Raw genomic sequence first — 16320 nt, 5'->3', positions numbered from 1 at the left:
GTGGGGTTTCAGTGATCTGAAGGTACGTTACACAAAAATAGCAAAAGACAAACACAAATTTGAAAGACTACAGTATATGCAATAATTGTATATACAATTGCATTGTTTACCTCAGTCAACAGCTGCGGCTCCCGTCCGTACTCAGTGGAGGCCTGGATGCTGCTGTTGTGTGCAAAGAGAATTACCTTCAGGTTGTTCTCCCACCCTTCCTGGTACCAATCAAGGGACTCGCCCATGGCAGTCTTGAGGGTCTGGTTGGTCCATTCACCAAACCTGGAGGAGGGGGTAGGAAAGCGATATCTATTGACAATGTAAGATATTGAAATATGTCTGATCATGTACCATGAAAAAACAAATTGTAAAAAATAAATAAAACAAACCATTAGTGACAGAATATAACCTATAACATCCGTACTTTGTTACAGTGTTCATGACCTCGGTCACTCAAGATGACCTCAGGAGAACCGTGGGTGTTGAAGATGTCATCATCGCCTTGGAGGTGGCCTCGCCAGTCTTGTCCTTGATGGGTATCATACAAAACGAAAATCTATTTTTGGTTCCAAGCACCCTTTTTAATGGGTTACAGAAAGGAATTTAAAGTTAAGCACATACTCTTCCTTTACTGACCTTAATGGGTATTGCCTCGACCCACTTGGTAAAGTGATCGGTCGCCGTCAGACACCAGCTGTTACTTTGATTTGTTTAACACTTTTTTGGTTGCTATATGATTCCATATGTGTTATTTCATCGTTTTGATGTCTTCACTATTATTCTACAATGTAGAAAATAGTAAAAATAAAGAAAAACCCTGGAATGAGTAGGTGTGTCCAAACTTTTGACTGTTGCTGTATATGTATAGCTAGCAACATGTAGATGACCAACTAGCTAGATGGAAAATGGTTGTTGAAAATTCTGTCCAGTTATCTAATAGAAGTTAATTGCTTAACGTTACCCTGAATTGTGAATATTTCTGAATGTTGCGCCTGTGGTCGAAATCAGTGGTTCCTTCATAGTCCTTCGCCTGGTTGGAAAGATAAAATAGAATCTCCTCGAGGGATGCCATTGAAGTGCAAGCTACATACAAGCAGAAAGCTACAATAAGTTACAGTAGCTAGCTAGCTAACGTTAGCTACTGTAGCTGGCTAGCTGACTAGGCAGGCTGAGGTAAATAAGTACAGTTCTCTCCGCCCTGTGGCAAAATTTGTAGAACTGCAGAAAAGTTGCTTTAAAACTGCAAAAATGTCTCTCTGCCCCATGGCAAAATGAGTAGAATTGCATTAATTTTTGTATACAATTGAAAAATGATCTCCTCCCCATGGCTAAATGTGTAGAACTGCATAAATGCTTTAAAACTGAAACATTTTCTCTACGCCCAAATCTTGCTTAGGGCCGGCCCAAGGTAATACAACCTTTAGCAGTGTTTCCCAAACTAGGTCCTGTATATGCACATTTTGGTTTTTGCCCTAGTAATACACAGCTGATTCAAATAACCAACTCATTATCAAGCTTTGATTATTTGAATCTGCTGTGTAGTGCCAGGGCAAAAAACTAAATGTGCACCTGGGAAACCCTACTCTATGGTAGTGAGACCAGCGCAACTAGAGTGGCCACTATATGGAGAAAGCAGCCTGTTGTCGCCATCTAGTGGTTCATAATAGTACCAGATTCATTAATACGCTGAATTGGTGCACGCCGCTCTTATAGTATTGTCATTAAGAAGAGTCACATTCTGATGAATGTCTTCGCTCCAAGAACCCTAAACAGGCAGCATGCTGATCGTTGTTTTATTTATATGGATTTTCAGTTTATTCTATTTATACCAAATAAGAAATCCTATTTAGATCATTATTGATGATAGCCTAACCATTAGGCTATCAGCTTATCCGAATTGTTCCAATGAAATTAATAGGCTAATGTTGATGAACGAAATGATAATGATGATGATGATACAAATACATCTATAAATATAGGCCTATACTAATGAATAACATAGCTCTCTGAAATAAAGCTTAATCATGTTCAAATGAACGAATGTTGTTGCTAGCATGATCTGTTATAGTACAATATGATATGATAAACATACAACCCTATATTATGTTACTAGCTACTAACAGAGCGAATGTATAGCCAAAGAGATTTCTATAGCCTCGAGTCAAGACAGGAACGTGTTATTATTATCATTATTACCAAGCCCCTCACAGCGTGTGCTGCATGCTGGTCGCCCTCCAGCGCCTTTAACAGAGTTGACCACGCGCCTCACCGAGAGGATAGGAATAATAATCAACCGGTTTCCTTCCCTAACGGAGCGCAGCAAGCAGCAACAGCTCGCAACTTGGAGATCCTCCGATTCAAATGGGTTCTGGTGGATTTTAGATGTATTGTTTTGGCTTTCTCCATCACTATGTTCATTATTGGATTTATCAGTATTGTTGACTGTGGATTTCATACATGAAGATACCATTTTGTTTAATAGCCCAGAGACAGCGGATTCATAACGACTATATAACAGAGAGGACTTCTGGTGTATTTCTGGATTTCTGCTCTTAGGAGTTGATGTTTCATTTGGAGGGAAGCCCGAGCTGTTTGCGCGTGTGTGTCTGTCTGTGTGTGTGTGTGTGTGTGTGTGTGTGTGTGTGTTTAGGTTACTTTGTGAGTGATTGTATGAGGATTCCGCACTTCCATCCTCAACAGTTAATGATGACAGAGAGCAGAGAAGTGTGTTATTGAGACGCATAGCGTGGAAACACACACACAGAAACCTGCACGCACACACACACACACACGCGCGCGCACACACACACACACACAGTGCTGTCACACACTGTCTGCGGATGAGCTCTGTCATGCAGTCGTTCCTCTCTCCAGTGAACAAGGCAATTCTAGTAGCTCTGTTCATCTTCGCCATCCTCCTCATCCTCTATGTGATCCTCTGGTACATCTGTAGAGACGTGGATTGCGACCACGGCATCTGATCTGATTAACACCGGGAACACCACCGAATAACCTAACGGTGGAGGGTGACCCTCGAACACCACCGAATAACCTAACGGTGGAGAGAGACCCGTCTGACAGAGGGTCACCCTGGTAAGTCAGCACGTCTCCTCCGCTTCACGCTCCTGTGTGTGTGTGTGTGTGTGTGTGTGTGTGTGTGTGTGTGTGTGTGTGTGTGTGTGTGTGTGTGTGTGTGTGTGTGTGGCTCTGTAGTGTCAGAACAAGTGTTTTCTCTGACAGGAACATGACAGAAACAGACACAGTCCCGCGCATAACCTGTTTCCCGGTTGCGCCTCCAGGCTCCAGTCCGTTATGAAAGGTATTTTTAAATCTTATTTACCAGTTATGTCTTGAGGCTAAATATCTCTTTGGAGATAGAAACCTGGCAAAAAGGTCAGTTGGGAATTCTACTTTTTTTGGCCAATCACAATACAAAACGAGGAGCATATAAATGTGTCTTCATTTTGGTTTATTGGGTTCTTATTCGCCTGTAATGCCTCCAGATAACAGTAACAGTATCGCTGTGGGCTGGCCACAGAGCCTAAGGTGACACAATGTCCCCCCGACAGGAATGTTCTGTTATCTTCTCCAGTTTGAGCGGAGCAGTAGCGGCTAGAATACCAGATTAGAGCACGAGGACAGGCAAAGACACTGCGCGGGAACCGGCGCCGTCCCAGTGGGCACGTTTGGGCTGTGGCAATACCAATGTATCATCGTTGCGTGTGTGTGTGTGTTCGCCCGTGCGTGAGTGCGTGCGTGGGTTGTGCATATGACAGGGTTTCCCAGACTCTGTCCTTGGGATCCCAAGGGGGGCACGTTTTGTTTGTTTTTTGCCCTAGCACTACAAAGCTGATAAAAATAATAAACTTATCATTAAGCTTTGATAATTTGAATCAGCTGTGTATAGTGTTAGGGAAAAAAAACAGAACGTGCACCCCTTGGGGTCCCGAGGATCGAGTTTGGGAAAAGCTGGATATGAACTGCATAGTCGTGTATTATCTGACATTGGCATTATCATCGAACAGTTCTACATTTAGCAGACGCTCTTATTCAGAGCAACGTAGTCGGCTCGGTGTTTAGAACCAGCGACCTTCGGTTACTGGCCCAACGCTTTTAATCGCTAGGCTACCTGCCGCCTAACACGATCAAACAATAATACTTTATTTTAAAGGATTATTCTTCCCCCTATAGAATCCAATTTCTTACCTGAGCTTTTCTTGTGTCATGCAGCAATCATTTGATGTTTGTCGCTAGTACTCTATTCCCTGACGCTGGCAAACGCGTTCGTGACCTCTGCTGCTGCCCAATAAAGAATATCTAAAGACTACTGTCTTTCAGTGTGGGATTAATCTCTTCTATCATATGCCTTTACAACCCTGCACCCTAATACATTTATTACAATAATAGCGATGAGCATGCCATTTATTCTTCTAATCATCACAGCCATGCCGAGTCAATGTTGCTTTTTACGCAGGTCTTAGACTTCAGCTGACATTTGGCGCTTTGCGTGATTGTATTCAGTATATAATGCACCTTCAGGCATGTCGGCCACTTGGCAGTGTGTGTGTGTCTGAGTGCGTGTGTCTGAGTGCATGTGTGTGTGCATTGTACTTGTCCATATACTTAAATAATAGGCCTACTTAAAGAAATGATAAATAGATCAACAGCCAGACAGTGTTCTGATCCAGCTGAACCTGTATAAACTGACTGACAGAATAATGGCTTCTATCCTGCCTGGAAGAAACAGATAAACCATCCACATACCAACATGAGGGGCTGAAGGACACATCAAGGACACAATGTATAGCCGCCCTTCTCTGTGTGTGTGTAAGATAGTGTATTTCTAGGTTGAGGGTCAGTGAAGCGGTTCATCCTTGTGTGTGTGGAGATCACATGGACCGAGACTAAGTGTGCTTGTCACACAGGAAGATGACAGTATAGGGAACAAATATCTTTAGATTACTAACACTACAACTAGGTTATGGTATGTGAGACAGTCTGTGAAAAATGAAATATTTTTACACAAAAAAAAACAGTTCATCAAGACAACATGGAACAGGCTCCTTTCTTCTAAACAGATGAGCTTACACATAGACAGCGTTCTGACTGGGCTTCGAGTGATTGATGTTGGGTGTTTAAAAAATGCTTCTCTGGGAGTCAGGCCAGTCAACCTTTCATGGTCAACTATAGAAGGGATGTGTGTGTTTGGGTCCTCTGTAGCTCAATTGGTAGAGCCTGGTGCTTGTAACGCCAGGGTAGTGGGTTCGATCCCCGCGACCACCCATACGTAAAAAAAAATAATTATGCACACATGACTGTAAGTCGCTTTGGATAAAATCGTCTGCTAAATGGCATATTATATCATAGACTGTCTAGACACACACACACACACAAACTGTCTGTGTCATCACACTCGTACTCAGACGTTATTATTATCAAACACTCAGTGGTAAAGCCAGAGTCCTGTACTGTGTGACTCAGAGTATGTTTTCAGATGTCAGTATAAAGTGGCCCCCCACGGTTTCCTCTTTGTCTGTGCTATGAGCTCAAGGTCACTGTGATGTGACTTGTCATTATCCTCTCATTCCCTCCCAGTCTCTCCTTCCCTCCCAGTCTCTCCTTCCCTCCCACTCTCTCCTTCTATCTCTCCATCTCCTTATTTACTCCCTTAAAATCAAATGTATTTGTCACATGCTTCGTAAACAACAGTTACGGGCCCTTCCCAACAATGCAAAGAGAACATTTTTGAAATAATAGAAAAATAATAACACAAGGAATAAATTCACAACTGAGCTCGCTCGGTGTCTCTCTCCTCTCTCTGCCTCTAGGGCTTTACAGACGGTACCTCCTTATCCCTCTCTTTAACCCAGGTTAAAACTGTCCCAGGGCTAGCTTACCCTCCTGACACACAGGCATTTGTTAACCCAAGGATTAACATTAAACCAGGGTTAAAAGTCAGCTCAAACGTGTTCCCTGAAGCCCACATTTTTTTCATGTTTTATTATAAAGACAGTAGAAACAGCCAGGTAATCGAAAGAGAAGGTTGTGTGTGGAAATAGCGGTGGGACGGGGATTCAATCCCACACTCGATTATATTGACATACATACACCAAAGGCATTGGAAGTAACCACTAGACCAAACCCCAGGGCCACACTGGCTGTTTTGGGTGATTTCCGGGGTAAATATCAAAAAGTCGGTACTACTAACCCTACTCTGGAGCAGGTCCAGCTAACCCCTGGGATAAGGTTGGGGTTATTCCACTTTCAAACCTCCATTAGCCCTGGGCTTCGAGGCTCCCTTAGCCATTGGAAGTTCTTAGTCCTGGGCTAAGCTGAATGTGTTCTCTGTGTTGGTTAGCACACACACCCTCGAGTCCTGTCATGCTCCATGTCCACTGCACTTATCTTCAAGTTATGCAACATGTAGCACACACTCACTCACTCACTCATTCACTCACACACTCTCTTTCTCTCTCTCTTTCTCAATGTATGTAAATTGTAAAGTATTTTGTCTGTAATGTATTTTTCGTTATGTGTCGGACCCCAGTAAGGCTAGCTGTCACCATTGGCGTCGGCTAATGGGGATCCTAGTAAATAAAATAAAATAAAATACACATAAACACACACACACGTTAAGTCTGTGTTTTTCATGTGAGTAAACATGGCCTCCAGATATAAATGGCGTGTGGTTCAGTGTTGGGATGGGGTCACTCGCTGGAGTGAGGGATTCGGCTGTCTGCCTGTCATTATAAAGAGACCGGAGAAGTGCACGCAAACACAGCCTTCAGTTAATGGGGTTTCTGGGTTGTATTTTACCTACTCTCAGGCTGTACCTGATCGGGTTGAGAGTTTTACTGAATCAAATGTTCTGCCATCATTTCACGTTGCCAGGTTAGTGTAATATAGCTAGGCTAATTAACCAGTTTCTCTATACGAGTATGATGATCTGTATGTGATGATAGAGCTGCTGTTCATGCCAGCTAGAATATAAAATGGCTTTGCCAAAGATTGTTTTGCTGGTCATTTTAGCTGTTTTAACACAAAGCAGGAGCTTAACAGACCATCTCCGCTGCCCACATTTCCTCTCAGCTCCTCCATAAATAGTGGGTTCTGTAGCAATATTGATGTTACTCATATTGATGTTACACAGGAAACGGAAACCAATTATTATTTACCGTCTTCATGTACTTGAGGTGCTGGTTAACAACATGCATAGTAAAGTTTGCTTAACTATATATCTTTGTCTGTCGTGACTACAACACAAAGCCTATTGAAACATGGTGGCAGCGGTACTCAAAAGAACCTGGATCTCATTGATGTAAATGAAGAATACATCCCAGGCGGCAGTTTGGAAAAGTGCTGCGTTTACAAGCTAGTCATCACGTCGAACGTCAACGCCAACTGGCTATCATGAGTGATTCTATGCTAAAAGCTAACCGGCTATTGGACACAAGCAAATTCGTGAGTAGCTAACATTCCATTCTACAAATAAATTGCCATGGAAAATGCACTGAAACCTCAGGGAAAAATAGACTTTGATGATTGCAATTTAGCACTTACCTGGAAAAGATGGAAAGAGGAATTCAATTTCCACATGGCTCTTACAATGGGAGAAAAACCTGATGACTACAAAGTGAAGCTATTGTATTATCTCATTGGCGAAAAAGGCAGAGAGATTTGTGAGACCATCTGTGTGGGCAGTACAAAATACAATCTCTTTGTTGAGGAAGTAATTGCAGCACTGGATGCATTTTGTGATCCCAAGAAAAATGAAAACAATTGAGAGATATAATTTTTTCATGCGCAGTCAGGGCCAAGATGAGAGTTTAGACAAATATCTCACTGAATTGAGGACCCTAGTGGCCACCTGCAACTTTGGAGTAATCACAGACTCTCTTATCAGGGACAGGATTGTGTGTGGCAGGTGTGACCCACACTTAAGAGAGTGCTTACTCAGAGAGACTGATCTCAGTTTAGAGAAATGTGTACAGATTGGAAGAGCTGCAGAACTGTCCAGACAGATAGCTAAAGTCATACATGTGCAGGGCCCTGTAGCAGTGCATGCAGTAACACAGAAAGAGAGACCGAGAGGAAGAGGAGACCCTACAGAGGGACAGAGCATTATACAATGCAGATACTGTGCACAGACACATGAGAAAAAATGAAAAATCCCCTTCATATGTACATAAATGTAAATCCTGTGAGAAAAAAACAATCCCTTCTCTACGGTTTGCAAAAGTGCAGGGACCAGCAAGAGAAACAGAGTCCTGGCAATGGAAAATGTGTCAGCTGACTCAGAAAGCGGTGAGGATGTTCTCTGCATCACACTAGGGCCAAAGTCAGAGAGCATCAACGTGGTACAAGAGAAAACCACAGACCCCAATGCAGCTCTCTTTGCAACCATGCTGGTCAACAAAAAGTCAGTCAAATTTCAGCTAGATTGTGGTGCTAGTTGTAATGTTATCCCTGCAAACCTCATAAAAGCCAGTCACCTAGAGCCCTGCAGTCAGGTATTGGTGATGTATAACAAGAGTACTCTGACGCCACAGGGGAAGTGCACACTTAAAGTGATCAATCCACGCAATAAGAAAACCTACAGAGTTGAGTTCATCGTAGTCAACAAGTATCTGCACAGGCCCATTCTAGTCAGTAAGGCTATCCAGGCAATGGAGTTGATTACTGTGCAGCATCACAACATCCTGGCCATCGAGAAAGCAACAGGATCCTGGACTAAAGAGCAAATAAAACAGGAGCACGCTGATGTATTCCAGGGAGACGGATGCTTACCCGGCAAACTGAAGCTAGAAGTGGATGAGTGAGTGGAGCGTGTCCAGCTGCCAAAGAGAAGAATGCCAGTAGCACTATGTAAACCACTCGTAGGAGGAGCTCGGTGGTCTAGAGAAACCTGAATAAAATGTTCAAAACCCATCACAGATTGGATTAACAGCCTGATCGTAGTGCAGAAACCGTCTGGAAAATTACAAGTGTGTATTGATCCAAAACCTCTCAACAAGGCGCTCAAGAGGAGCCATTAACCACTTCCCACTATTGAAGATGTGCTGCCAGACCTGAACAGAGAATGCGTGTTCTCTGTTTGTGATGTAAAAAATGGATTTTAGCATGTGGAACTGGAGGAGGAATCCAGCTATCTCACCACGTTCTCTACTCCAATGGGACGCTACAGGTGGCTGCGCATGCCAATGGGAATCAGTCCAGCCCCAGAGATCTTTCAGAGGAAGTTGAACCAGGCAATGGAAGGTCTTCCAGGAGTCAAAATCATTGCAGATGACATCCTGATTGTGGGAGAAGGAGACAACGATGAAGCAGCGACTATGGACCATGACAAGAACCTGAGAATGCTCCTGGACAGATGCAGGAAGCTCAATATCAAGCTGAATCTGGAGAAGCTGCAGCTCAGGCTGAAGGAAGTGCCCTACATTGGCCACCTGCTAACATCAGAGGGGTTGAAAGTGGATTCAGGAAAAGTGACAGCCATCAGACAGATGCCTAGGCCTACAGATGTGCAGGGGGTGCAGCGCTTCCTGGGCATGGTAAACTACCTATCCAAGTTCTGGAGCCACGCCACGGAGTTCTGCGAGCCACTGCGACAGCTAACACATAAGGACTCACTTTTGGAGTGGTCAGAGAGACATGAGCTGGCTTTCAAGAAAATCAGGGATACCATTGCACAGACCTCTGTGCTGAAATTGTCACGGATTCAGCCGAGGCTGCTCCTCCTCCTTGCTCGGGCAGGCTTCGGCGTTCGTCGTCTCCGGAGTACTAACTGCTGCCGATCGATGTTTCGGTGTTTGTCTTGTTTGGTCTTTATTGTTTACACCTGTTTCCCATTATGTTGGATTGTATTCCCTATATTAACCCCTGTCTCTCATTAGTTATTTTGTGTGTTATTGTTTGTTGTCATTCCGGCAGTTCTTGTATGTACGGGTCTTTTCCTCCCTGTTTGGAGGTTTGTTGTTTTGTACGTTGATTTTACTGTGTTCAGTAAAATACGTTGCCAGCCGCTCTGTGTCCTGCTTTTGACTTCGCTAACCGCATACACGTCGCGTGACAGAATAACACACCTAGACATGGAGTCAGCAGGAGCGGCGGTGCCAGCTGGATCACTGGAGGAGCGCATTACACAACAAGCGGCCATGATCCAGGCTCTCGGCACCGCCATGGAAGGGGTGATGAACACCTTGGGGCGATGGGAAAGAGGAGGTTTGCCCACACCTCCTCCGACGATACCACCACCATCAGCTATACCCATCGTTTCACCTCCGGAGTCCAGTGGGATTCGGCTCTCGCTCCCGAGGGCTTATGATGGCACCGCGGCCGGGTGTCAGGGTTTCCTGCTCCAAGTGGAACTCTACCTGGCAACCATCCACCCGGTGCCCTCGGGATACGAGAGCGTGTCCGCCCTCATCTCCTGTCTGTCCGGCAAGGCACTGGAGTGGGCCAACGCCGAGTGGGGGGGAATAGACACCGCTACAGTCAACTATGCAGAGTTCACCCGCCGCTTCAGGGCGGTGTTCGATCATCCCCCAGAGGGGAAGGCGGCGGGTGAGCGTCTGTTCCACCTCAGACAGGGGAAGAGGAGCGCGCAGGAGTTCGCACTGGACTTCCGGACTCTGGCTGCCAATGCGGGATGGAATGAGAGGCCCCTCATCGACCACTACAGGTACAGCCTGAGGGAGGACGTTCGTCAGGAGTTGGCCTGCAGGGACACCAACCTAAGCTTCGATCAGCTGGTGGACATGTCAATTCGCCTAGATACCCTGTTGGCTACCCGCGGCGTCCGGAGTCGGGGCCGTCCATTCCATCCTCCAGCACTTCCGAGCCGAGCCCTATGGAGCTCGGGGGTGCTGGTGCTAGGGAGACGAGGAGAGAGACCAGGAGAGAGGCCGTCCCCTGCACCAACTGTGGCCGCAGAGGACACACTGCGGTTCGGTGCTGGGGAGGGTCTCCTAGGAATCGAGGCAGTAGGCAGCGCACTGATGAGTCATTCCAGGTGAGTAAGCACCCAACTCACCCAGAGCTCTCTGTTGTACATATGTGTATTAAAGTTGTGTTTCCCTAGGTTTCTTCTCACTCCCAGCATAAGGCGCTAGTAGATTCAGGCGCAGCTGGGAATTTTATCGATCGCCGGTTCACGTATAAGTTAGGGATTCCTATTGTACCAGTTGATGTGCCCTTCCCCATCCATGCCCTAGATAGCCGCCCTTTGGGGTCGGGATTGATTAGGGAGGTCAGAGCGCCACTTAAGATGAAGACGCAGGAGGGCCATGAGGAGAGATTTGATTGACTCTCCTGCATTTCCCGTGGTGTTGGGGCTTCCCTGGTTAACATCTCATGACCCCAACATTTCATGGCAACAGAGGGCTCTCAAGGGATGGTCTGATCAGTGTGTCGGGCGGTGTGTAGGTGTTTCCGTAGGGGCAACGACGGTGGAAAGTCCGAATCAAATTCCCACCATGCACATTCCTCCTGAGTATGCCGATTTGGCACTCGCCTTCTGTAAAAAGAAGGCGACTCAATTACCACCTCATCGACAGGGGGATTGTGCGATAGACCTCCAGGTAGGCGCTGCGCTTCCTCGTAGTCATGTGTATCCTCTGTCTCAGGAGGAGACGGCAGCTATGGAGACATATGTCACCGAATCTCTGAGACAGGGATACATACGGCCGTCCACTTCCCCTGCGTCCTCGAGTTTCTTTTTTGTGAAGAAGAAGGATGGGGGTTTACGCCCGTGTATTGATTACCGTGGTCTCAATCAGATTACAATCAAATACAGCTATCCTCTCCCTCTGATTGCTAGTATGACGGAGTCATTACACGGGGCGCGATTCTTCACAAAATTGGATCTCAGGAGCGCGTACAACCTGGTGCGCATTAGGGAGGGGAGATGAGTGGAAGACAGCATTCAGTACCACCTCGGGTCACTATGAGTACCTCGTCATGCCATACGGTTTAATGAATGCTCCTTCAGTCTTCCAATCATTTGTGGACGAGATTTTCCGGGATTTGCATGGACAGGGTGTAGTGGTGTATATTGATGACATTCTAATATACTCCGCTACACGAGCCGAGCATGTGTCCCTGGTGCGTCGGGTGCTGGGTAGACTGTTGGAGCATGACCTGTATGTGAAGGCGGAGAAATGTCTGTTCTTCCAGGAGTCCATCTCCTTCCTGGGACATCGGTTGTCCACGTCAGGGGTGGAGATGGAGATTGACCGCGTTTCAGCCGTGCGTAATTGGCAGACTCCCACCACGGTGAAGGAGGTGCAGCGGTTTTTGGGTTTTGCCAATTACTACCGGAGGTTTATCCGGGGTTTTGGACAGGTAGCAGCTCCCATCACCTCCCTGCTAAGGGGGGGGGTCCGGTGCGTTTGCAGTGGTCGGCTGAGGCGGACAGGGCGTTTAGACATCTGAAGGACCTGTTCACCTCGGCTCCGGTGCTGGCACATCCGGATCCCTCTTTGGCGTTCCAAGTTGAGGTGGATGTGTCCGAGGCGGGGATCGGTGCTATACTGTCTCAGCGCTCGGGCACGCCTCCAAAACTCCACCCCTGTGCTTTCTATTCCAAGAATCTCAGTCCGGCGGAACGCAATTATGACGTGGGGGACAGGGAGCTGCTAGCGGTGGTCCAAGCCCTGAAGGTGTGGAGGCATTGGCTTGAGGGGGCTAAACACCTTTTTCTCATTCTGACTGACCATCGTAACCTGGAGTACATCCGGGCAGCGAGGAGACTGAACCCTCGTCAGGCTAGGTGGGCCATGTTTCTTACCCGGTTTGTATTTAAGCTCACTTATAGACCAGGGTCACAGAACGCTAAGGCAGACGCCCTGTCCCGACGATATGACACAGAGGAGAGGTCCATTGAGCCCACTCCCATACTTCCGGAGTCTTGTCTGGTGGCACCGGTGGTGTGGGAGGTCGATGCGGAAATCGAGCGGTCGTTACGTACCGACCCTACTCCCCCAGAGTGTCCAGAGGGACGGAGATACGTGCCGCTCGAGGTCCGTGATCGACTGATATATTGGGCTCACACGTCACCCTCCTCTGGTCATGCTGGTATTGGTCGGACAGTGCACTGCCTTAGCGGGAAGTACTGGTGGCCCACCTTAGCTAGGGACGTGAGGGTTTACGTTTCTTCCTGCTCGGTGTGCGCCCAGTGTAAGGCGCCTAGACACCTGCCCAGAGGGAAGTTACAACCTCTACCCGTTCCACAACGGCCGTGGTCTCACCTATCGGTGGATTTTGTCACGGACCTTCCCCCCTCCCAGGGGAATACCACGATCTTCGTCGTTGTGGATCGGTTTTCTAAGGCCTGCCGTCTCATTCCTATGCCAGGTCTTCCTACCGCCCTACAAACGGCCGACGCCCTGTTTACTCACGTCTTCCGGCACTACGGGGTGCCTGAGGATATAGTGTCTGATCGGGGTCCACAGTTCACCTCTAGAGTCTGGAGGGCGTTTATGGAACATTTGGGGGTCTTGATTAGCCTTACCTCGGGTTTTCACCCTGAGAGTAATGGGCAGGTGGAGAGAGTAAACCAGGGTGTGGGTAGGTTTCTGAGGTCCTATTGCCAGGACCGGCAGGAGGAGTGGTCGGGGTATATCCCCTGGGCAGAGATAGCCCAAAACTCACTCCGCCACTCCTCCACTAATCTTACACCTTTTCAGTGTGTGCTGGGTTATCAGCCGGTCCTAGCACCCTGGCATCAGAGCCAGATCGAAGCCCCTGCAATGGATGAGTGGTTTCGGCGCTCGGAGGAAACATGGAACGCTGCGCATGTCCATCTGCAGCGGGCTATCAGACGGCAAAAGGCGAGCGCCGATCACCACCGCAGTGAGGCTCCGGTTTATGCACCGGGAGATCGGGTCTGGCTCTCGACCCGAAACCTGCCCCTTCGCCTGCCCTGCCGGAAGCTGGGTCGGCGGTTTGTGGGGCCATTTAAAGTCCTGAGGAGATTGAACGAGGTATGTTATAGGTTACAACTGCCCATTAATTACCGCATTAACCCCTCGTTCCATGTGTCTCTCCTCAGGCCGGTGGTAGCTGGTCCACTCCAGGAGAATGAGATACGAGAGGCTCCTCCGCCCCCACTAGACATCGAGGGGGCTCCGGCGTACTCAGTCCGTTCCATCGTGGATTCGAGGCGTCGGATGGGGGGTCTGCAGTATCTCGTGGAGTGGGAGGGATACGGTCCAGAGGAACGGTGCTCGGTCCCTAGGAGGGACATCCTAGATCCCTCCCTGTTGAGGGATTTCCACCGGAGTCATCCGACTCGCCCTGCTCCGCGTCCTCCTGGCTGTCCCCGAGGCCGGGGTCGGCGCACGGCTGGTGCCGCGCGTCAAGGGGGGGGGGGTACTGTCACGGATTCAGCCGAGGCTGCTCCTCCTCCTTGCTCGGGCAGGCTTCGGCGTTCGTCATCCCCGGAGTACTAGCTGCTGACGATCGATGTTTCGGTGTTTGTCTTGTTTGGTCTTTATTGTTTACACCTGTTTCCCATTATGTTGGATTGTATTCCCTATATTAACCCCTGTCTCTCATTAGTTATTTTGTGTGTTATTGTTTGTTGTCATTCCGGCAGTTCTTGTATGTACGGGTCTTTTCCTCCCTGTTTGGAGGTTTGTTGTTTTGTACGTTGATTTTACTGTGTTCAGTAAAATACGTTGCCAGCCGCTCTGTGTCCTGCTTTTGACTTCGCTAACCGCATACACGTCGCGTGACAGAAATACTACAACCCAACAGAGCAGCTTGTACTACAATGTGATGCTTCACAAAGTGGGTTAGGAGCAGCCTTGATGCAGGGAGGACAACCAGTTGCATACGCCAGCAGAGCCCTGACACAGACTGCAAAAGGGTATGCATAGCTAGAGAAGAAGCTGCTTGCAGTGGTGTTTGGCATGGAGAGGTTCCACCAATTCACATATGGACGAACTGTCGAAGTGCAGTCGGATCACAAGCCTCTAGAGAGCATCATCACAAAGCCTCTCCTCAGCGCACCAAAAGACTACAACGCATGATCATGAGACTTCAAAACTACAAGGTCAGTCTCTGATACGTTCCTGGAAGACGTGATGCTGGCCGACACCCTGAGCGACCTGTGGAGGTCGAAGTGGAATCAATCAACATGATACACTACCTGCCTGTGTCAAGCGAGAGACTAAAGACCATCCAGAAAGCCACTGATCTGGACCGGGAGCTCCAGACACTGAAAACATGGATCCTGCAGGGGTGGCCTGAAGTGAAAGAAATTGTACCCTTGGAAGAAGCCATGTATTTTCACAACAGAGATGAGCTGAGTGTGAAAAATTAAATTATCTTCAGAGGTGAGCAAGTCGTTGTGCCTGCTGCCCTCAGGTCAGAGATAATGCAGAGAATCCATTCCTCACACATAGAAATCGAGGGATGTCTGAGAAGAGCTCACCAGTGTGTCTACTGGCTGGGCATGAATTCACAGCTGAGAACATACATGGAACAATGTAGCACCTGCACTGCATGGGGTGTGAAGCAGCAGAAAGACACGCTGAGGCCACACAAAGCACCAAAGCGTCCCTGGCAAAAAATAGGGACTGACCTGTTCCAGTTCAACAACAGATACTACATGGTCACAGTTGATAATCTCTCACATTTCTGGGAAATGGACCATTTGGAGAACACACAGTCTAAATGGTCATTTGAAAACTGAAGACACACTTTGCACGCTATGGGATACCTGACATCCTTTACTCAGACAATGGCCCCCAGTACTCTTCAGATGAGTTCCGAAGTTTCAGCAAGGCTTGGAACTTTAAACACAAAAAAGTCTCCAGGATACCCGCAAAGTAATGAGAAAGTGGAATCGGCAGTGAAAACAGTCAAAAGACTAATGGCAAAAGCGAAGAGAGCAGGTGCTGACCCATACCTGGCCAAGCTGGATCACAGAAATAACCCGTCACAAGGAATAGACAGCAGCCCTGCAATGGCGCTCATGGGAAGACGTACAAAGACACTACTGCTAAAGAATGAAAATCTGCTGAGACCGGTGATGACAAACTATCAGCAGGAGAAGTTCAAAGAAAGACAGCAGAGACAGGCAAAGTACTACGACACCTCTGCTAAGGATCTAACAGTGCTGCAACAAGATGACAGGGTGTTCAGCCACTCACAGGACAGAAACAGTTGTGGCAGAGGGCCACAGTAGTCAGGCCTTCTAAAGCAAAGGTCCTATGAGGTGAAGACAGAACAGGGACAAGTCTTCAGTAGGAACAGGCGAAACCTGAGGAAGAGCAGAGAAATAGAGGAGGATTTCCCCACTGTTGAGGAGCCTGGCACAGAGCC

The 16320-nt window shown here is 47.6% G+C and overlaps 1 protein-coding gene across 3 annotated transcripts in view; it reads left to right on the top strand.

Moving 5' to 3' along the window:
• Window positions 1-2287: 2287 nt before the first annotated feature.
• Window positions 2288-16320, top strand: part of LOC121572841 (dehydrogenase/reductase SDR family member on chromosome X-like) — a 37432-nt gene continuing 23399 nt past the window's right edge. For 2 of the 3 annotated variants that reach the window (XM_041884874.1, XM_041884873.1), the window contains exon 1: window positions 3237-3310. In XM_041884874.1, the coding sequence (XP_041740808.1) occupies window positions 3304-3310 (7 nt within the window). In that variant the 5' untranslated portion in view covers window positions 3237-3303. Of the gene's footprint in view, window positions 3085-3236; window positions 3311-16320 lie in introns of those variants that run through there. The other variant, XM_041884875.1, reaches the window with a different exon arrangement.

This window comes from Coregonus clupeaformis, chromosome 29 (genome assembly GCF_020615455.1).
Source record: "Coregonus clupeaformis isolate EN_2021a chromosome 29, ASM2061545v1, whole genome shotgun sequence".
In the NCBI taxonomy this organism is placed as follows: domain Eukaryota; kingdom Metazoa; phylum Chordata; class Actinopteri; order Salmoniformes; family Salmonidae; genus Coregonus; species Coregonus clupeaformis.
This window is presented reverse-complemented; position numbering and strand designations above follow the sequence as displayed.